Source organism: Lycorma delicatula, chromosome 1, assembly GCF_047948215.1.
Source record: "Lycorma delicatula isolate Av1 chromosome 1, ASM4794821v1, whole genome shotgun sequence".
Classification (NCBI taxonomy): Eukaryota; Metazoa; Arthropoda; class Insecta; order Hemiptera; family Fulgoridae; genus Lycorma; species Lycorma delicatula.
This window is the reverse complement of record NC_134455.1, coordinates 72,442,421-72,465,488: the sequence shown is the minus strand read 5'-3', so window position 1 is coordinate 72,465,488 and position 23,068 is coordinate 72,442,421. Positions and strand designations below refer to the sequence as shown.

Below are 23,068 nucleotides of genomic sequence, written 5' to 3'. Positions count from 1 at the left end.
TTTGAACTTTTTTAAGGTTTTTTTACGTTCATTGATTTCCTTTCGTTTTGTTGTAAATATGGTTGTAAATTTGTTTTGTCCGCCTGTTATTATTCATATTTATAAGATGGCTGAAGTATTTGGAATTTTTTTTTTGTAGTGAATACTTCCTCGTAAAAATAATTATTAATTCTGAATTTGTATTACCTTTTACCTTTTGTTTTTTGGGCTTACAATTTTTCTCCAAAAAAGTTATCTTTTTTTTCTATTTTATTTATTTCCCCTAATTTCAAATGGGTACAGACCTTTTCGTTTGATTATGACATTGTAATCCCGGGTTTTGGCTTTTATTAAGATGATTTATTTTTAATAATTCAATTTTTTTTAATTTTTAAGCCAATTCCATTTTTCTCCTTTTTGTTTGATCGGCTTCTTTACTTATACCCTTGATTTTGAATATTTCTCCCAGATATTTAATTTTTTTGACTGTATTTATTTTCCCGTTTAGGAATCCTTGATGTTGGTTATGAATTTTATTTGTAATTATAAATTAATTCATTATTTCGCCGCAGTAGCTTTGATGTTTGCTAGGAATATGGAAATGAAAGTTTGTAGCGTATGAAAAATAACATGCCTGACCGGGATTCAAACCCGGGATACCAGAATGAAAGGCCGACACGGCAATTTCCAGGCATATTCAGGCACGGAGATCGACAATTCCGTCTTTTGAAGGAAACGTTTAGCTCTACTTTCTCTGCTACTTATTTTAGGTGTTTACTTATTCTACTGCTGTTTCAAGATTCTCCAAGAATATTGCAATATCATCGGCAAATTTTACGATATATAGAACTTGTATTACAGACAAATCTTTGTTTTATTTTATAAGCTCAGAGAATGCATCATAAAATAAATAAATTGCAGTTGATGAAAATAAAATTTGAAACGGTTTTCTTGAACGTTTGATTGATTATTTCGATAGCTTATGAAGTTTTACCTTCCTTTTAAAAAAATTTATTTTTTAAGGTCTGGCTTCCGGAGAACAATCAGATATATATATATATATATTGTTTATGAAGAATACGTAGTAGACATCTACACTTAATCATACTCTCTTCTATTTTTCTTAAAGCATAAACAAATAAAGAAAATTCGTTTTTGTTTCAACAAAAAATCGGCAATTTATTAAAGTTTTTTTTCTCAAATCTTCATTTTGTTCGGATACAATATGGTTTTTTTTTATAACGTACAAAATCATGTTTAATTTTAATAGTGTAAAAATATAATTCTTATAAAGACCAACTACGAAATGACTTAAACATTTTTTACTTTAAAAAAAACTCGATTGTCGAAAAACGTTTTGGATCCCGTAGTAAAAAATGAATGTAATTCTTGTTGTTGCACCCTTTTGGGGTTAAATATTAACCAGTAAGCCTTTATGGCAATTAACCATTTTGAAACTTGTTTATTAAATTAAAATTTTTATGGCTGGGTTTATTTTGTATTGGCACAAAAGTTTCATTAGCATTTTCGATAAATGTTATACGGATATTTATATTCATGAAAGAATAAAAGGTGGAAAGTTAAAAGATACAAATAATATTGACTTTTTTCAGCAAAACCTCCAGAAATTGTGGCCAGGTGGAGAAACCTATGACTGCACAGAAAATATTGTTTCTAAAATCAATTTTACCTTTTACCCAACGGCAGCTTAGATTTTTGTATAAATCTTACCGTTACAAAAATAATGACACGGGGGAGTTTGATAGTGAATGTGATTTTGAAACTGAACGATAGCTGATGAATTTTATAGGCAAGTGATGACTAGGGTCGTTCCTGTGCGCGTATCATGAAAAAACTAGTGAACAGATTTTAATGAAAGTTTTGCAGTTTATATCTTAGAGGCTTGGTCTCGATGTTCCTAATGGGCTTAAGATATTAAAGAAACGAATTAATCTTCCTTCCGATTAATTTCTTTTCTTTAATGGATATTTGTAAAATAATAAATATTTCATCTTTTATTATTATTATTAGTGCAGTTAGCTTAATTTATCATATTCAGCAACTTTTATGGGTTTTGATTGTTTATTCGGCTGTCGATATTGGATTGTCAAAAGATAAAAAGATATGCCTTCAAGAAAGAGAAGTAACTTTTCTTATTATTTAAAGTCTGCTAAAAGAATGAGAGTATCTCGGCCCTCTCAAACAACTAAAGTGCGTGATTCTAAGTTAGCTAATAACCGACAGCGCTACGCTGTAACTTCGTCTACATCAAGAGACTATAAGAGTTTCTACGTTGGAGGAAAGGGAGATTTTCAGGCTTTACTTGTTATTTATCAGTTTCTCACAACTATGAGAATAATGAATACAACAGGGGTCCAACGATAAGGGAAAGCGAAGTGAGCCTTGACCGATGACTAGTGCTGCTTTAATATTTTAACATTTTCAGTGAATAATCATCAGACAATCTGCTCTGTGAACTGTACATTAAAATCACACACACACACACACAGGTAATTTCATCCGAGTCTTACTTGATTCCTCTTCCATGACTTCATTTTGTACTGAAAGGTTTGCCGCCAAACTTGGGCTTCAAACCAAAGCTGTTCTCATGCCGATCACAGGTATTAGCAATTTCGTTACAAAATCTAAGCTAAGTATTGATTGAAATATTAATTCTAGATATGAAGATTTTAATTTTAATTTGAAATATTATGTAATGCCACCAATCCATTACAGAGTTGTTACCCAATCATTTTATAAACGTAACTGACTGGGAAATTCCTTCTCACCTTTTTCTAGCCGATCCTCATTTTAATATTCCTTGGTAAATCGACAATTCCAATCATACCGTACTTCAAGAAACTCGTCTTGGTTTCATAGTTTCTGGTCAAATCCCTACTAAACCTAGTTAGCGGAAAAACAATTCAAATTCAATATCATTTCTTGATAGTAATGAATAGCTTTCCTCTCAATTAGAATCATTTTGGAGATCTGAAGAGATAGAAGATCCTTTACCAACCAAAGAGGAATCTTTCTGACAAATATTTTGTTGAAAATATCTTTCGTGATCAACGAGGAAGATTTGTTGTGTCTCTTCCTCGTAAGGAAAATTGTACTTAGGAGATTCTTATGCAAATGCCAAACATCATTTCAATTTATTACAGCGTAGATTTAAGAAAAATCCTAAACTCAAGGAAGACTACTTCCATTTCACGAAGTAATATCAAGAATTGGATCACATGCAACCTGTAGATTCATTTCAATCCAAGGTCATATCTGAAACCTTTTAATTGCCTCATCGCGCAGTATTTTGTGAATCTTTCACCACTACCAAAACAATAGTATTTAATGGTAGTGAAGAAACTTCAAATGGCCAATCACTCAATTCGATTCTTGCTACAGGTCCAGTAGTAATACAAGATTTATTTTCAATTATAATTCGTTTTAGAACTCACAGCTACGTGCTATCAGGAGACATTCCTATAATTTATAGACAAATTAGCATTAATCTCGAGATTTTTTCATTACAAAGAATTCTCTGGTATGATGATACCAACTCATCAATCATTCCATATAACTTAGAGACAGTTACTTATAGTTTAGCACCTTCAAGTTTTCTAGCCACAAGATGTTTGATTGAAATTTACAATCAAAATGAAGTCTCTTTTCCTCAAGGTTGCCAAGTAATTAAGCAGGAGTTTTATGTCGATGATCTGCTCAATGGTTGTGACAATATCGATCAGTTGAAACAATTATACAATGATGTTTCGTTATTGGTTAGCAAATATGGACTTTCACAACATAAATGCCATTTCAACGATCCAGATATGTTTGACAATTCTGATTATTTCATCAAATTAGATAAGGATGGAAATATCAAGACACTTAGATTATTTTGGAATCCTCAAGGCGATGATTTCATTTATCAATTCGAACCAAGGGATAAAAATACTTCTTACAGCAAGCGTTCCGTTTTGTCAATAATTTCTTCATTTTTCGATCCTTCAGGACTGTAATCATTCCGTTTAAAGTGCTCATACAAGAGTTATGGTGCGCCAGCCTTCACTGGGATGAAGTTCTTCCCTCTCCGTTAGCACAAAAATGGAATTTTCTGTACGCTCAACTTAAATCTTCAAGTAAATTTAAGATCCCTAGATTAGTTAAAATTAGATTTAGTAAGAGTCATCAATTACACGGATTTTGTGATGCAAGTAGCAGCGCATATGGTGCATGACTTTTTATCAGATCTGTTGATAGCAATGAACACATTGAAACCCACTTATTGTGTTCAAAATCTAGAGTTGCTCTCAAGCAAATCTCTATTCCTAGAGCTGATTGCGGCTCTTCTATTATCTCGTCTATTCAATAACGTTAAGTGTATTTTAGGTATAAGGGTTCATTCAATCCACCTTTGGTCGGATTATCAAATCCAAATGCATTAACCTCGTCACAATTCTTGTGGAATGGTCCGTCTTTTCTGAAGGAAGAGGGGAACGTCTGGCCATCCAATCAATCTGTTATTTGTATGATTCCGCCAGTTCTGCTCAAGGAAGAGAAATCTAACAAATCTAATGTGTTTTCAGCTGCTCTTCAAGCTAGAAGTTTGTAGAACTTTCAAAAACATTTTCTTCGTTCACACAAACACTAAACATATTTTTATATTGTCATCGATTCATCCACAATTTAAGAAATAAAATTAATCGTATATTGCCAGACCTTTCTCCGGAAGAAATCTATTCCACGTTGGAAATATTTATCCGTCATGGTAGGCGGAATACTTTCTGTTGTGGGCGGCATGATCCTGTTCCACTTACTCCCGGACAGTTTTTAATTTTCGCTTCTTCATATTCCCTACCTGATCCTGATTTATCAGGTATTAACGTAAATAAGCTCGCTAGATGGCAGCTTACACAAAAAAAATTACTAAGAGATTTTTGTAAATCATGGTCTAACGACTACTAACATTCTCTACAACAGGGAAGTAAGTGCAAGGTTTCAAATACCAACATTTACGTTGGTAATCTGGTTATAAAGAAGGAAAATAACCTTCCTCCACTCATGTGGAGATTAGGAGTAATAGTTGAAGTGTATCCAGGTAGGAATGGACTCACTAGACTAGTAGACGTAAAAAACAAAAATACACCGCCATAAAAAGAATCATTAATAAACTGATTATTATTCCAAATTTAGATGATGTGAATCTTTCTAAATCCAATCAATGATTTTTTTTCTCTTTTAACGTCATTTCATTGTAATTTTTATAAAAAAATATAATTATAATTACAAGTTGGTGGGCGGTGTGTTACGTTTTCACCCCCTCTCACCGTCGGGTGAAACCTAGCGGTGGCTAGGGTGCCCACAGAAAACTTGGTCGCCAGATCATCGTGCCACTCTACGTCACAAGCTGCCCCCTCGAGCACTGTACGTAGCGTCTCGTAAACCAGTTTACACTCATACCTGACCCAAGGCGGTCGTGTCCGGATGGACTCTCTCAATTCTTGTTCGGTTGAACATTATTTTAAGTATTATTTAGCTCATGTTTGCTATCTTTAAAGTTAAGTTATAAGTTACAAGTGTTATGTTAAAAATTCTTTTAAACCGCCAAGACGGTGTACAATTAAACAATCCTTCAGTAATCAACAACGTGTTGTCTTCATTTATCACCTATGAACACATACAGTTCACCCTCGCTATAAAATCTACCGCAACGCTGTTGAACAAGGGCGTCCCGTCGACGTCGCAGCAATATTATTAATTATAAATGATATTTTGTCAGAAATAATATTATTAATTTACTAAAACTGGAAAGATTCTATGTTTAATAACCATTTTTGAATCAAAATAAATTTTTAGTTTTCAACTGCAGTGTAGATTAACTCATTTCTATCATATTATGCATTAGTAAAAGAGGTTTTGTAACCATTTCCTACAAGAAGTCAGTCGTAAATTTATGTCCGTAAAAGAGTAAAAGGCGAAAAATTTACATTATTTGGACCCAAAATTTTCCATTTTTGGAAAAGTAAATACAATAATACATATTGAAAATACATTCTACAGTGGTAAAAAATTTATCATGTGTGGTTTATGAATTGTTATTAAAGATTATTTGTTAAGACGCAGACCAAACCTACCACAGGCCAATCGATATTTTATTTATTAAATTGTAAAAGTGCGTTTATTTATTTTTCGTTTAGCACAATATAAGATTCATGTGGTACTATCATTTCCATAAAAAAGGATGGTGCGTGGATTTGTTTGTTTGTTGTATGTGCTCACATCTTTATTTTACTGCAATTGGCGCAGAAAAAATAAATTACGATTATTTTTCGATGAACAATGAAATTATAAGAAATCGTATAATTTGCTCTGAAAATTTTAGGTTTACATTAATAATCTACTGAGAAAAATTTGGACATCTTTTTGAATGATTTGATTTCTACAAAAACATTAGAGATGTGAAACGTGAAGAAAATTTTTCAGAGAAGGTATTCCTTTGTTTTAATTTAAAAAAATTATTTATAATAAAAAATTAAATTTAAAGATTTGTGTTGTTTCTGTTAATTGTTTAAATTATTTATTTTATTTATTGTTATAAATGGTAATTTACTAATTAAATCCTTTTTCATAATATAATTGTTAATTTTTTTAAATCTGATTACGGATAAATTATGTATTAAATTCTAAAATATTTGCACAATAATTTAAAATATTAAAATTATAATATTTATTTAATATAAATTATTAAATATTTATTTATACAATTTTTTATTTAATGTCATTTCTAATTATCTTTATGTAGACCAATTTTTCATTTAATTATTAAAATTAAAATGTTTACACCAGAAAATTAATACGTGTTACTTATTTTATAATTTATGTGTGAAATGACATCTTTCGTTATATTTAATCATAAAACGATGTGGACTTTACATGACGACCTTGTACGCCTATTAAATTACATATACACATTTTTTGCTGAACTTTATTAAAAAGTGAGATACGATCCTAGAATTCTTTAATAAAGTGGACAGTTATACAATTTTTGAAATATTAGTTTTTGTTTACACCAGATATTTATACAATTATTAGTTCAACAATCTTAGGCGAAATATTAGGATAGAATAAAGGGACCTTTATTACTCATATTACTAGATCGGTATTATTCGTATCTTAGTGAGTTCTGACTAACAAAAGTTTCAGATTGCTGGTGTGTCGTATAAATAAAATTTAATTATAATTAAACTATTCCGTTTAGTGAACTCCTGGTTAACATTAACTGGTTACAAATTTTAATTTCGACCTTACGGTGTAAAATATTCAGTTTTTATTATTGGATTATTTGGTGAATAATAAAAAATGAAAAAGAAACAATCATACAGGAAAAAGAGCAAGAACATGAATAAATATATCTGAAAAAAAAATGACAAGCAGATGAATATGAAGAGGAAGAAAACGTTAAAACAAGGGAAGAATAAAAAAATTAAGAGAAGATGATAAATCTAAAGAGGAAGAAAATTATAAAACGAAAGAAAGAATAAAAAGATTAAGAGATGATAAATCTAAAGAGAAAGAAAACGTAACGTTTTATTGGTATGTTTGCTATATACCTTAGTTTATTAACTGGATTAATAGCATGAAACCAACAGAATATTGTGTTAATCAATAATTCCGATCTTTTCTTGTTACCAATTTGATTATTTCAAATTCGTTCTTAACAGGATATTTATTTTCTTCATTACTTCATATTTGATCTTAATATTTATTCATTACCAAGGATATAGACTAATTATGTAGCTGCTAAAGTGATGTTAAAAAAAGGTATAAGCAATATATTTTTAATAAGTCAGTTAAGTACTGCTTCGCTACAACGCGGCCAACCGGAGAGAAATGTTTATGGCTAATCCCGTTATTTCGAGGATAAAATGATAAATGAAAAAAGAAACAATGCCAATTGAGTTAATATTGCGCTGAATGTTACAGTTAAAAATTAAAATATTACGGGATACAATAGATTGTAGATAAAAAATAAAATACAGTACTGATTATGTGTATTGTGCAGTACTTACCTTTTTTATAGCTGGATTTCATTTACACATTGCTTTTTTCCGGAACGACAAACTACAGTCGGTATTTGAAAGGTATGTGAAAAACGGTAATTGTACAGTCGTTTATGCACTTTACCTTATAGCCTAATCTAAAATACAGTATAAGTGATCTCAATTCAAAATAACGTACTGCTAATAATACTAATATATAGTACATTATTAGAACACATTACATGTGTTATTATACATTAGTAAATTATACATTTTACATGTGTTAATGTATGTATAATTTATTATGTTAATGCATGTGTATGTATACACTTAAAAAAAATTAAGAGAGTAATTTAAAAAAAATTAGGAAGTTTTTTGTTTGCTTGGAGTAAATATTTTATTTTTACAGCTACATGTAAACTTTACAGAGTTAAATGTATTAGCGTATTTATTTATTCTGTTCAACTCATTACTAAATTTGAATATGCAGTTTAAATGCATTTCTATATAACAACTAATTTTTATACTTTCCTGATCAGACAGCGCTATAGTAGAGCTGTTGCTCTAGAAGGGAAAGTACGGTAATCGGTTCAATTTGGGCATATGCGGTTTTCTACCCATCTTGACGTTTTGACATCTAAGGAACCCAAAAAACTGGATGGAAATTTTCCGAATGCTAATGTTCGTATGTAACACACGCGCCAACACCGAAGACACGTGCGCGCGCGCGTGTGACTTCGGTGTCGCCTCTAAATCATCAGAACAATTGGACCAATTTTGACCAAACTTGGTCAGATTACTTCTAAATGTGGGGCATTAACGCCGATAAATTTTCAACTTAAAAAGTTCAAGTGGGTGAGGCTATAGAACAAGGTCACCCTCAGTATTTCGAGAATTCGCTTAATTAAGGTCATATTTTTTTAGGAACATTTGCTAACAATTAAAATATAACAATATCTGTAAAATCGCTCCACCATCCCAAAAAATGATGCTGATTTTTGTAGTCGTCTGTTATGTTGTTTCGTCACAGGTGAGCGGTAGAATTAAATAAATAAATAATATTTCTAGTGTAAAATAGTTACTCGGGCTGTCTGGGTCTCGAAATCGATCACCCGTCTGACTCGGTTCCTGGTGCGTTAAGCCTCGCGGCTTCACAGGCTGCCGACTGTACAAGCGAAACTGGTTCTATATAAGCTGTGAAATAATATTGTTGAGTTAGTATCGCCACACCCGCGCGTATTACGCGTACGGTATGCCCATGCGTTTTAGTTAAAATCATTGAATTAAAAATATTATATTTAAATAAAATGATAAATATTTTATATAAAGTTGTGTGTAAGCCGTGTATCAGAAATAACCCACATTTGTAGGACTATTCTGGAACGCGGCTTTAGACGCGCATTTTTATATCTGATAAAAGTTATTTTGAGCGACATCCTTCTATCCGCGGTTATTTTACACAGCATTATAGCAAATTCGTACTATATTAATTAAAAACACAAACTATGTGTAACGATTTTTCAGTGTGATGATATTAAACATTTATAATTTTCAGAAAATATTGGTAGTATCCTTATTTTGATTAAATTATTATCTGTATGAAACCGTAACATTTTTTATTGTAATTGCCATAGTATATTCATTAGTATGTATGTAATTCATTAGAAATTTATTTATATAATGAAAGAAAAAAGTATTTTTAAAAAAAGATAACATAAGATTAAATGTAACAATGAATAATAAATGAAACTAATTAAAACAGATAATCTACGCCCAGTTATTATAATTTTAATTTAATTTAATAAATCTGAACACTTATAAATACTTAATTATTTAATTACATAACCAACATTTACATGTAAATTGATATTTTTTTTTTTAAATTTTAAATTGAATAATTATCATTAAAATGAAAATGAATGTGTAAATTAATTATATAATTAATAATATCATTATAATTAGGTATCTTGTTCACTGCTTTTTTTTTAAATTACCCCAATTAACATTTTTTAGTTTACATGTTGTATAAGTAAACTTTTTCTAACAATGGATGAATGAAAAATTTTTAAATATTTTATTTATAAACGCGTATAATTGGATGCTATAACGTTAAGTCCATCGCAGGTATAATTAACAACCATTATTAATAAACAGATATATTTTTTTATTTATATGAAAAAAAGTTTTGTTGCAAATATAATTCCTTTAAGCTGTGTAGTAATAAAACATTCTATTAAGAAAAAAAGAATTACATTATGTTACAATTCACCCAGAAGTACACAAAATTTTATTTTATCTGAGGAATACGCCACAAATTAAACTTCGTGAATTTAAAAATTGCTACAGCGGACAAACAGCAAACAGCATGCAGATTTGATAACATAATCAAAGCAATTAAAAAAAAAAAAAAAAATGAAATGCACAAAACAAATAAGGTTTTTTTTTCCACAGCTGTAAAAAAGTTAAAATACTTTTGGTGTAACAGTGTTGATAATGCTACCCTAAATGAAATAATGTTTGTCGAATGAAATCTTTATATTACTCAAATGATCTCTGTAGTGAAAATAATCAATGTCGGTTATGAGGATTAAATCTATACCGTAGTTTAGTAAGTCTGACTAGTGATTTCTGTAGGTTAGAAGTATATTTGGCTCAGAAACATAGTAACAGGCAACTAACCTATTCCTCACTTTCTCCAGTTGCTTTACATGGAATGTTTTTTTACCTAGGATTATTTTTTTATTATAGTTATTATTTGTGTTTTTCGATAATATAACGAAAACAACAATCCTTACCATTTTCAGTATGTACCATCGATTTGTAACATAATTTAAAAATATTTGTAGCTAAACATAAATATTTCTATATAAATCTATTCATTAATTGATGAAAATGAATTAATTTTCAGTAAAATAATTTAAAAAAATTATTACAGAAATTTGTTAAAAAGAAAACATTAATATAATATTCTAATTAAGGAGTAATGTATTTTTCTTTAGGTAATAAAGTGTCATGGCTTCCTTTTTCAGTGAATAATGTTAAGGAAATTTATCATCCTTTGTTATTTTAATAACTACTGTAGTATAAAGTAATATACGAATTGTACAGTCTACTAAATAATTTTGAATTCACACAATGGAATTTTATGATTAAAAGAAGAGCCAGTTTTATTTATTTTATTAATTCTATTCAAAATTTGAAGTTTATTACCAACATGAAAAAAAATCTATTTCAAAATTAATTTGTTAAAATAAGTTTTTCGAATTGGTTATACGTATGTATTTTTACTTAATATTTTCCAATACCATTAATGACATTTTTATAATTTCTATAAACTCCTGCATAAGACTTTTATAGTTTCAACTGTGACACTGTAGTATATTCTAAGAAATGTACACTCAAATTTAGTAATTGGTCATTTGATTTGGTTAGATACTTTAATCTATTGAGCCCTAAATTTTAAAGTTACTTATTAGCCAACGCCCGTTCTTGGCTGTTGAGCGATTTGGCGACGCGCTGACCAAATAAAGACGGGCTTCTGAGAACTCCGGGCTCTCATTCAGCTGAGTGTGGTCCAGGGCCAGACAATCTCTCAGGTGATCAGCATCAATTATCTCGCAACCGCACAGCGGATACTCAGGAGACGGCAGCACATAGATGCGGTGAAGGTGACAAGCAAGATAGTCGTGACCAGTTTTTAGTTGGAAGGCATCTACGTTGACCGCACGTAGTAAGCCGGGGTTTATAGGACCGTCTGTGATCTAAGTCTTTCATCTCCTACCAGAACCGTCTCGGAGAAGCGCTGTTCATTCCATCTGTCGACCGCCGCATGGACCAGTGCCCTAGATGAATGCAAGGTCGCGGGGTAACTAGTTAGGTTGGGGTAGAGTCATTTCTAAGTTAGCTAGTTTATCGGCCTCCTCATTTCCACGTACGTTAACATGACCGGATGTCCATTGAAACATCAGTATCCAGCCGTGATTTCCCAGGCTTCCCAGTCTTCTTCTACACTCAACCGTCCTCCGGCAGTCCGTTTGGTTGTTGTGCGATAGATTATTTATAGTGGCTTGGGAGCCGACCAAAAAAACTGCTTTCAAAGGAGAAACTAGCTTTTCCAATTCGGCTGCAGCGGTGCACTGTTCCAACTTCGCCACCATAGTTACTGACGGGGACACCTACGGCCACTTTTCCCTGGAAAAGTCGGCAGTAGTACCCAGCTCCTGTTTTTCCACTGCCTGAAATTGAAGATCCGTCAGTGTAGACGTTATTCCACTCGTCCTCCGGAAATTCCTCGTGGATGGTTTGTAGTGCTAGCTGCTTCAATTCCTGTTGTATGGAGGCGTGTTTTGGCGTCGAATCGTTCTTGGGTTGGTAGCGAGCTCGAGGTAAGTGACTGAAGAAGTCCTGGCTTGTGCATAAGGGTGCAGTGTCCGCGGGTGGAATATCATATTTCCTTTTAAGTTTTTCATATGAAGCGAGTGGAGCCGTCTGTGTCTTAAGCCTAGAAGCAGCTTGCTGGTAATTAGTCCATTGACGCTTAGTTAAATTTTAAACTACCTTTTTCACTTACTAGGTTTTTAAAAAAATCATCATTTGTTTGAAAATGTTTAGATTAAAACCTCAATATTATCGACTATATTTAACAAGTGCCTACAATTATCTGTTATATATTTTTTCTAAATCTTGTTGTTTCTTAAATGTTATTATTCTTTATATTTTTATAAAATCAAATATGTCTACCTGAATGTGAAATTAACACTCTTTTCATTCTTTTTAGAAAAAACAAACACATTAACAAACACAGTGTTATAAATAAACAAAGCTATATTATTTTAATGAAGATTCATCGTAATTATTTTAAATTTCTTTCCATAAACTCATGCTTATCTTAGCTTTCTTAGCGATCGCTACATTTTCAGATAAGCATATTGAAAGTTAAGAAACATAAAAAAAATATATAAGAAACTTAAAATCTACGACGAAATATCTGTTTTCTTCCTCCACCTAATGTAAATTAAATTTACAATTTTATTGATTCAATTACAATGATCAAATTTTAGTAATAGGTTTAAAATATTCTCGATTTTAATTTTTGTCGTGCGTGATTTTTTAAGATTTTATTATACTAATTTGTTATTAATATTAACGTTTAATTAGTTATATCTTTAATTTTAGAGAATTTGTATTTTTTTTACACGATCTACGTAAGTATGACTACAAATTATTCTAAAAATGAACAAAAATTTATTTGTATATCTGTAGAAAGGTTTTGGAGTTTCGTTTTCAACATTTTATTTTATACAGTTACTAACGCTGCATTTGATATAAATACCTCTCTATTATAAATACTTAAGTTAAATTAATTTTTGTTGATTAATTATATAAATACCCTAGTGCAAATATTTTTAGAGATTTCTTTGTGATGACTATCAGACAGCTTTACAATAAAGACTTATTAAGATATATTTATAAGTATAAGAACCGTTTCGAGGTGCAGATTCGTAATGATCATTATAATTTTAGCGGTCAGATTGAATTGTCTAATATAACCACCGTACACAAGAAAATAAGATATATTGGCATCAAGCTTATCAGTATGATCCCTTCCCATCTTATTCAGGAGAGATGCGATATAAAATGTTTATTTCAACGTATATCAAAAAAATGGATAATATGTTGTTTTTTTTAAAATTAATAACAGATTAAAACTCTCTATTTAATATAATACAGTTTAATTACCCTACTTCTTTCTCATTAAAAAGTATGGTGCGTGGGTTTGTTTGTCTGATGTACGTGATCATATTTTTATTTTAGCTGCACAATTGGCGCAAAGCGGGCCAAGCAGCTGCGCCAGGCAGCTGCGCGCAGCGCACGAACGATTAATTCGTTCAAACAATTTATACTTCTCGAACGATTTATACTGCTTTATATGAACGATTTATCTAACATTATATTTGTGTTTTCAGGATAAAAAAGGAAAACATTGGAGTTAGATCTGTGTTAAAAAACTACAACAAGAATTAGCTAAAAATCTTCAGGATTTCGAAGCTTTTCGTTGTAAACGTTTTTTTTTTTGTTGTTAGTACGTTAAATTCATGAATGTTATTCAGTTACAGTAGGCAAAAACCTTTTAAAAAAATCATGTGTAACCATATGACATTTGCGCGGCGGGCCGTAGGCCCGCCTTTATTGCAGTATTGATTATCAATAATTTAATTTAAATCATAACTTTAATATTATTAACCTGGATAGCTATCATTATTATTTATCCTTAATGGTTTTATAGTTTAGCATATAGTGTATTTATAGTTATTATAATTTAGTGGTATATTTTAGTGGTTTATAGTTATTATAATCTAATAGTTATAACGATCTAGAAATTTTTACTTTTGTTATTATGGATGGTCATTATTATTTAAGTTATTACTCATTGTGTACCGGGCCATATCGTAGTGGCCAGTGCTTCACCTGTGGTGAGGCCGGTCACCTACGGAAGGACTGTCTGCGAGAAGCTCGGTGTCCTTCTTGTCGGTTGCATGAACATGCACCTGATACGAGATGCAAGTTTTAACCTGCGACATGAATATGTGGCGTCTGCTCAGTACTGATGGGTGTTTGTGGGGGATAGCCCCATCCAGGAGGGGTGGAAGACTCCGGCATCCAACCATCAATGATTAGACGGGGACTTCTTCGCGGCACCACTGGGGTAGGGAATGTAAGACCGTCGTCCCGGTGGGGCGGACCCCTTTTGGAGTCCTCTCTCATTAGAGGCGTGACATGTACTGCAAGGCCGAGTCCCGGCTACCTGGGCGGGACCTTGTGTTCTGCCGAGGTAATTTGAGGCGAAGGCATCCCATGAAGCTGGGTTATGCTTGGATGCGGGTCCGGCTCTGGCGGGCGGGGTAAATGAAGGTGAACAACGAAACAATATTCAACGTGTTACTGATATTTACCTATCAATGTATCCGACACTTTTAATTAGCGTAATGAGTTTTAATTAGTTGTAAATCTAATACTGTATATAAATTTCACGCTAAAAGGCTTATACTTTTAAGTAGTTGGAAGCTTCTACTATAATAATAAGTAATAAAACAAACTGCGAAAGAATAGTAACTGATTACTCCCTCCGACGAACAAGGGTTGTTTTATTATTTTGCCGGTAGGTGCCAATTAACTAAACTATTGCATTATTTATAATTTACTTTAGAATATGTTTAAGTATTTATGTATAAATATGAGTACATTTCCTTTGCATTACTACTTAATCTTTCGTATGTTATTGTACATTCTGTATTTGTATTAAAATTTGTGGCATTTAATAAATAAGTAATAATAATAATAATAATAATACTTATTTTTTGTTTTGTGTTCATTAATAGTTAAATATTTTTTATAAATGTATAAATAAAATTTTTATTTTAAAATTCTTAATGTAATTTTATCTATGCTATTTATACAATTAAATTAATTTTATGTATTAATTATTTAACGCTTTATGTTCTATTAAATTGACTCATTGTGGGATTTATGTTATCATTAAACTAGTGAATATTTCTATAAATTATATACAATATTTTCTATAGTAGATATCTACTCGTGATGAGAAACGTACGATGTACCTGACGAAATATACCGGTTGTCCAAAAGAAAAACTCTGGAGTTGTGAATGTTTACCAGAGAAAGTGGTTGTTATGGCTGGAAGACGCACACTACATCCATTGCATTTTAGAGTGGGACACACGATGGTCCACCCTAGTCCAGCTGCGAAGTATTAAGGCGTGTGGCTGGACAAGAACCGATCCTTTACTATACATGTTGAGGAGGCGGCGAGAAAGGGTGAAAATGAGGTGAAGGCGCTCAGCAGAATGATGAGGAATAAGAGCGGTCCTCCAACGGGTTAAGAGGAAACTGTTGGTCAGTGTACACTCTTCGGTTGGTGTTATATGGAGTTCCTGTATGGCTGGGAGCGTTGTCGAGGGCCAGGAACGTGAGACGTTTGGTTATGCAACAGCGTAGGCTAAACATACGTATCATCGCAGGGTATCGTACGATCAGCGATGAGGCGGGATCGGTTATAGCTGGAATACCGCCCATAGACTTACAAGCGCAAATGAGAGCAATAGTGAATGAACGGGACAGAAAGGAAGCAATTGACGGTCTCTACATGGCTTGACGTGACAGATGGCGAGATTCGGACAAAGGAAGGTGGATCTATGAGCTCATAAGCGATGTAAGGAACTAGGTGGAGCGAAAGCATGGTAACTCAGGCTACGAATTTACTCAGTGAAATCAGGCTACAGAAATAAGGGTGAAATATTTTTAAAGGTGTAACTCGAAAACAATGAGTTTGTGAACCCACGTTTTTCTTTATTTTTAATTACATATGTCTTGAAATTTTCTCCATTTCTTCGGACAACACTATAAACATTAAAATTATTTAATTTATTTAATAAATTTAATATTTAATTCTTTATCAGTTTGAGTTGGGTTTAGCGTCGGTTATTTCCATCGTTTTTTTATTTTATTTTTTGCAGGTATTATCTTGGAGTAAATATTAATTAACATATATAGAAAACCTGTTTAGAATTTTTAATTTAAAATTTTTATTGTTCAGTTAAAATTAAATTTTACTTAGGTTAAAAAGTAGATACTGAATGAAGATTTTAAATGTTTTACTTATTTATATTTGTTAAATTAAGTATTTTTAAAAAAGTCAATTTAAACAATATTCGTGAATAATCATACTAGCTAACGGTGAAGTAATACATAGGTCAATAATGCGTTAATGGAAAATTCACCTCCTTTACGTTTAAGATAAATCACACCGTGTAAACTAAAGAAACAATCCCAAATTAATGGTAATAAATTCCAACGTTTATGTTAAAAAAAAGAAGTAAATTTAAGAAAATATAATTTTGTTAATAAAATATTTAAAAATTAAATTAACGTAAATTTTTTATCCTAATGGAAAATTACAAGAGTTTTTAGCTTTTTTATTAAGTTATGATAAATGATTTTCACTTAGGCGGAACTGTCAATTTGATTTCAATTTTGTTTTTATTTAGTCTCTCTTCATATTTTATATCCCAATTCAGTAAAGTAATTACGTTTACTTCTATTTATTATTAAATAAAAAAGACCGATAAATAAATTACCTTTATTTCTTTTTAATATTAAATAAAAAAATAAGATTCATTTTGTCTAATAAGTATACGAATAAGTAATAATAACATCATTGTAAGAAATTTTTCATAAAAAAAAAATTAAATCTAATACTGTACTTAATCCTTAATATACAGCGTAAATGTATGTTAATCTATCAGAGATCTTTGCATGCAAACCAGTTTATTAATGCTTTATTCCTCAATTAGACAAACCACACTCTTTTTTGTAATTGTATTTCACCCTTAAACAAATTTAGTTCTTTAAAGCAATTTAAGATACGGAAAATAAAAATCCTTTTAACTGATTTAAATTAGTGTTTATCGATTTTCTAAATAATTTAGTTCATGGAACTAACAAATTTTAATAAAAGAAAAGAATTTTAATAATAAGCTGAATAAGAAAAAAAATAAATACAGCACTGTTCGGAAGACAAAAAGCCAACTGCTTCTTTTCTATTGTGAGAGTTGTACATCTACGTACTGGCGTTGAAGAATTAATCGAATAAAACAAAAAAAAATCATCTAAATTCTAGTTTTTCGTTGTTTTATAAATCTACATTTTCTTATCGAAATAATTTTTTATTAATGTTACAAGAATCATTCGGAATAATCTCGACCTGACTCCAGAGACGGTTGAAATATGTCTAATTGACTATGATATCTATCACCTATAATACTTTACGCGGCTTGCTTCTAAATTTTAGGGTTTAATTGCTTTTGTAGCAAGTAAATCAAGCATATTTTCTTATGTTTTTTTTAAAAATGGATGAAACTTTTTAAAAACTTTTTAAAAGTGTTTAACTCCAAAAAAAATATATAAAATTGTTAGATACAAGTTTAAAGGATTATTCTCCTTTTTTGACAATGTAATGTGGGGTGCGAATTTAGGCCTAAACGTACATTGATTCAATAAGTTGAACACTCGGGACGCCAAAAAACCGCTGTGACCAACTAAATGATGCCTGATTAAAGGTTCGCGAGTTTGCTGACAATACAAATATCTCGATAGACCATGTGTACTTCACTTTACACGATATTTTTGGCCTTAAAACGTTTCCGATTGATAAGTCCCGCAATTGTTAACAATCAACCAAAAAACACATTCGACTGGAGACTTAGTGATTGATAATAGTGACTGAAAATAGTGATTGAGAGCAGGAGAAAGTTCACAAAAGAAGGTAATAACGGTTATGGTCTAGCAGGAAAATGGCAGGATCATTACTGGGTTTAATATCAAAAACCTTCTCTACTGGACCGATTAAAGGGTGCTATTCAGGCTATAAGTCCACATGTGACCAAATCGAAAGTGCTCTTTCATAACGATAATTCGCCTGCACACATATCTCAGGTTACAAAATTCTATGACACACACTACGAAGTGCTTCCACGTGTGCTGTATTCTCTTAATACTGTACTCAAATTTAGCTCCTCTAGATTACTTTCTTTTATGAAATCTGAAGAAATGTCTCGTTGGATGTAGATTCTTTTCAAATAATGAGATCAAAGCTGGAACAGTTGCTTATTTTGCAGAGTTAGAAAAATCGCATAATATTACATTAAAACCTCGTTAATTTAAGTAGTAGTTGATCTAAATGAGTCGGATTGCAAATCTCTTTAATAGCTTGAGAACTTTCCGGATGACCCTAGTATTCCTAAATGTAACGGTATTATTCGGAAAATGGCTAATAACTAGAAAACATAGTTTTAAAATTGTTCGAATTGTTGTGTACAATAGGATTTTTTTTTCGTCTTTCTCTTTCGAATAAAGTTAAAAGGTAATACAGAAAGAGTGATTTTCTTTAGCTTTTTGTGTTCTTGGTTTGTCTTTATTTGATCTTACTTTTTAGCTGAAAACTGTAGATTCGTGTTTTTGTTTTAAAACATTTCCCTGCCCCACATTTTCTCTTCCTTTTTTTCTAGTTCTTTGGTTCATTTCTTTAATTAGTTTTGGCTTTAAATGATTTTAGAAAGTAGCCTAATATTTTCTTGGTTAGTCTGTCTTCACTTGAGCCTATTTTAAATGTTGAAAGAAGCATAATCTTCTTTTTCGAATTGAATCTGTAATTTTTTTCAAATTTCTGCTATAGCTCTTCCTTTGATCTGAGTGTACTCGGACATTATTTTCTTACATTGGACTTAATAGTTTCCTTTCTTTTATTAAACTGTTTTTTTCATTTTTCATTTGTACTTTAGCTTCATTTATTTTTGGTTGGATTTGAAAAATCACGTTTTGTAACATTGTTTTTTTTTTTGTTTCTTAATGAATAATTAAATAAAAACACACAATTGAATGGCTTAACACAAAGCTGACTGGAAAAATGTATGACCACACTCAAATTTTTTGCCCTAATTTGAAACGAGTTAAAGTTTTCAAATTATCGATAAAAAAATATATCATACAAATTTAATAAATATACGTTCTACATTTTAACTTGTAACATACACACAGTCACAAACCTCGCTTAAATGAAAAAAAAGCGAACATTTTCTGGAAATACACATGTTTATTAAACATATTTTTATGTAATAAACTGGTTATTTGTTACGTAACTGACAAGATTTGTGGTGCCTCTGATTTTATCTCATGCTGAATCGCGCGTATTTTTTTTTTTTTAAATATCAAATGGTCTTGAACTGGAAGAAAAAAAAACAATCGGCCAGCAGATGACATTCTTGTTCTTGACAATGCTTACCTAAGACTTGGGATTTGTATGATAAAATAAAAAATTATAAAAATATCCCAAGGTTATACCTGAAATCGTTCTCAGGAACTTTTGATTAGAAACATATACTCTATTACGTTAAATGGCATAATAATGATATTATAGAAATAATTATTATTTCTATAATTATGACGTAATATTACGTTATATAAGACGTACTATGTTTTTCTTCTATAAATTAATTTTGTATATTTAAACAACTGGAACGTACAGATCTTAACGATTCTTATGGTTAATGGAGTTTTAAATCGTAAAAAAATAGTCTATTAAATATCAGTTGAATGCATGTTTCTACTCTCATGATTTTATCAACCCGGAAATTTTAATCAGCTTTTAGATAAGTTACGTATTAATGAATTTACGTCTCATAACTTTTTCATTCCAAAACGATTAAAAAATAACAGTGGTTTTTTTACAACCACGAATTAAAATATGAATTTTAATAATAAAGATAATTAAATAATATGAAATTTAATTTAATAAATATTGTAAGAGTTCACCTTCAAAATCAGTATTATTTACCAATCCGAAAAGGAAAAAAATATCGTTTAACTTAAACATTGAATTTACAAAATAAATTAAAAATAAAATTCGTCATAAAAGTACGGTTACACTGGTGAACAAATTTTGCATCATATGTAGCAAAAAAAAAGAAAAATATAATTTATTAAAAATAAATTGGCAGATAGTTGAAGTTCTGTACTGAACTGCAAAACTAAATTTCTTTGTAAATGATACAATGAGGTTTCTAATAAACTTGTTTGTAAAGAGATTTTGAAAAATTATATATTAACGAAAAATAAATAATCTGAATGTTTGGGTAATGATATGTAACCAGAATAAGTAATATCTTACAATAGTATTTAAATACTGGATAGAACGATTACAATTTTAATATGAATTAAATATATTAATTATTATTGAACCTATTTCATTTATAAATTTGTAAAATATTAATAATAGATCCAAGTATTGTATTTTAAGTCATTTTTAAAAACTTCAGAGTAAAAGATAAAAAACTTGGATTGAAAAAAAAAAACATTATTTTATGCTTGACGTAAAATAACTCTGTTAAATTGGTAATAAATACAAAAAGTTTTAAACAAAACTTATCCGAGTAAAATGATATGAATTAAATCTACAGAAACTAGTAAATACAAATGGAAGAATTTCCAAGTTTATTAAATAAAAACCATATAAGAATGTGACAAATTTTAATTAGGTATTAACAAACAAAACAAAATTTGCAGTACCGCAAAACAAAAGAATAAAATATTTTAGAGAAATAGATTAAAATTTAAAAAAATAATTAAAACGACCAATCAAACAATTATTTCTTTGAAGTTAATTAAAAAATATTTTATTTAAATTTATTTAAAATAATTTAATTCATAAGTTAACAATACTAACAGCTAAATCCAGCAATTAAAATTTCTTTATTGCATTTGAGTAGCAAAAATTAATACTTTAAAATAATTGGATGGAATAGTGCATATATGTCATTATCTAACAATGTCTTATAAATTTCCAATGAAAAATACGCAGACAATATTTTTATTTATGGTTTCTGCAATGGAAATGAGGAGCTGGACAGCGTAAATATAATCAAGAATTTCCAAACAGAAGAATTCCAAGCCAAATAACCTTTGCTTATGTATTTCAAAGAGTTCAAAGGTTCGAGTCCTTGTAAAGGCAGTTGCTTTTATATGAATTTAAATGCTAGACTGTGGATATCGGTGTTCTTTGGTGGTTGGTTTCAATTAATCACATGTCTCAGGAGTGATCGGTCTGAGTCTGTTCGAGACTACACATTTACCGGTACACTTACAATTATACGCCAGACTGCGCGCAGATGCCTTGGCATTTCTGCAGAGTGCTGTTGACATTATGTCACTGTGCTGTTACTCTGTAACCTGGTATACATAAATAAAAATAAATTTCGATGCTTACGTATTACTGGAACATTGCCGTCTTCTTTATATTCTGCTGAACGGCAAGAACAACAACCTGTCGGGGAAGAAAAAAAGTAATTCAGTATATTGAACGTAGGTCGGGCATCAGTAAAAGTTATTTTACTATCATCAGGGTTAAATAGTAATTATTTTATAAAATTGATCATAAACAAGTTATTCATTCAAAAGAGCGTTCATTAGCCGTACAATAAACAATTTTTTTTACTTATTAATTTATTCAATAAATAAATAAATAAATTAACATTACTATATACATATAGACAAAAATATGTACAAGCTGTTCCCTCCGAACAAAGCATAGTTATTTGTATGCATAACTGATTTTAGAAAGAGAAAGACGAACAACAATTAACTCCTCTATACTCCTTTTTATTTCAGCTGGTATCCTGTAATAGCTGCCGGTAGATGAAGACTCTAAGACTAAGACTCTAAGATGAAGACTCTAAGACTGCCACGGAGACATCAATATTATGTGCTATATTACTAATATATATATATAAATTATTTTAACGTCAATACTTATAAGATCCATATTCCTCTGTACCAATATATTGTACTTTTTTATAATTAAAAACCAACCTGAGCAACCCAAGTACAGAATTACAAAGTAAATGAAATGAGCATAACCTTATTTTTCTTTTCTTTATACCAATAGCACTTTCGCGCATTATCAGTTGTGTATAAATTATATAAAATTATATGTCAAACATAATTTTCTTTAAAAAAAAATAAATAAATAAAATAATTACACACACACACACACACACACACACACACACACACACACACACACACACACACACACACACACACACACACACACACACATATATATATATATATATATATATATACTGACCTCATATTTGAATATTTGTAAATATGTTACTGTTATTTATTTATTATTTCAAAACGCATAGCGATAGAATCATTGTAATAAGGATAAAATCGAAACCTACCCCGACAACGATTGTTAACGTCTATATGCATACAAGCGCCCATGATGATGATGAGGGAGAGTGTGTGTACGAATAAATTGATGAAGCAATTAAACACATAAAAGAAGATGAAAATTTAATTATAATTGGAGATTGCAATGCAAGCATTGGAAAAGGCTAGGAAGAAAATAAAGTGGCTGAATAGGAGCTGGGCAAAACGCATGAAAGAGGGGATACTTATAGAGTTTTGCACAA

The 23,068-nt window shown here is 30.5% G+C and overlaps 1 protein-coding gene across 3 annotated transcripts in view; it reads right to left on the bottom strand.

Moving 5' to 3' along the window:
• LOC142319316 (suppressor of lurcher protein 1-like) overlaps positions 1 to 23,068 on the bottom strand; it is a 1,297,987-nt gene that overhangs the window by 273,576 nt on the left and 1,001,343 nt on the right. For 2 of the 3 annotated variants that reach the window (XM_075356472.1, XM_075356462.1), the window contains exon 10: positions 21,853 to 21,909. The exons of the other annotated variant lie outside the window; for it this stretch is intronic. In XM_075356472.1, coding sequence (XP_075212587.1) covers positions 21,853 to 21,909 — 57 coding nt within the window. The remainder of the gene's footprint in view (positions 1 to 21,852; positions 21,910 to 23,068) is intronic. 3 annotated transcript variants of the gene reach the window in all.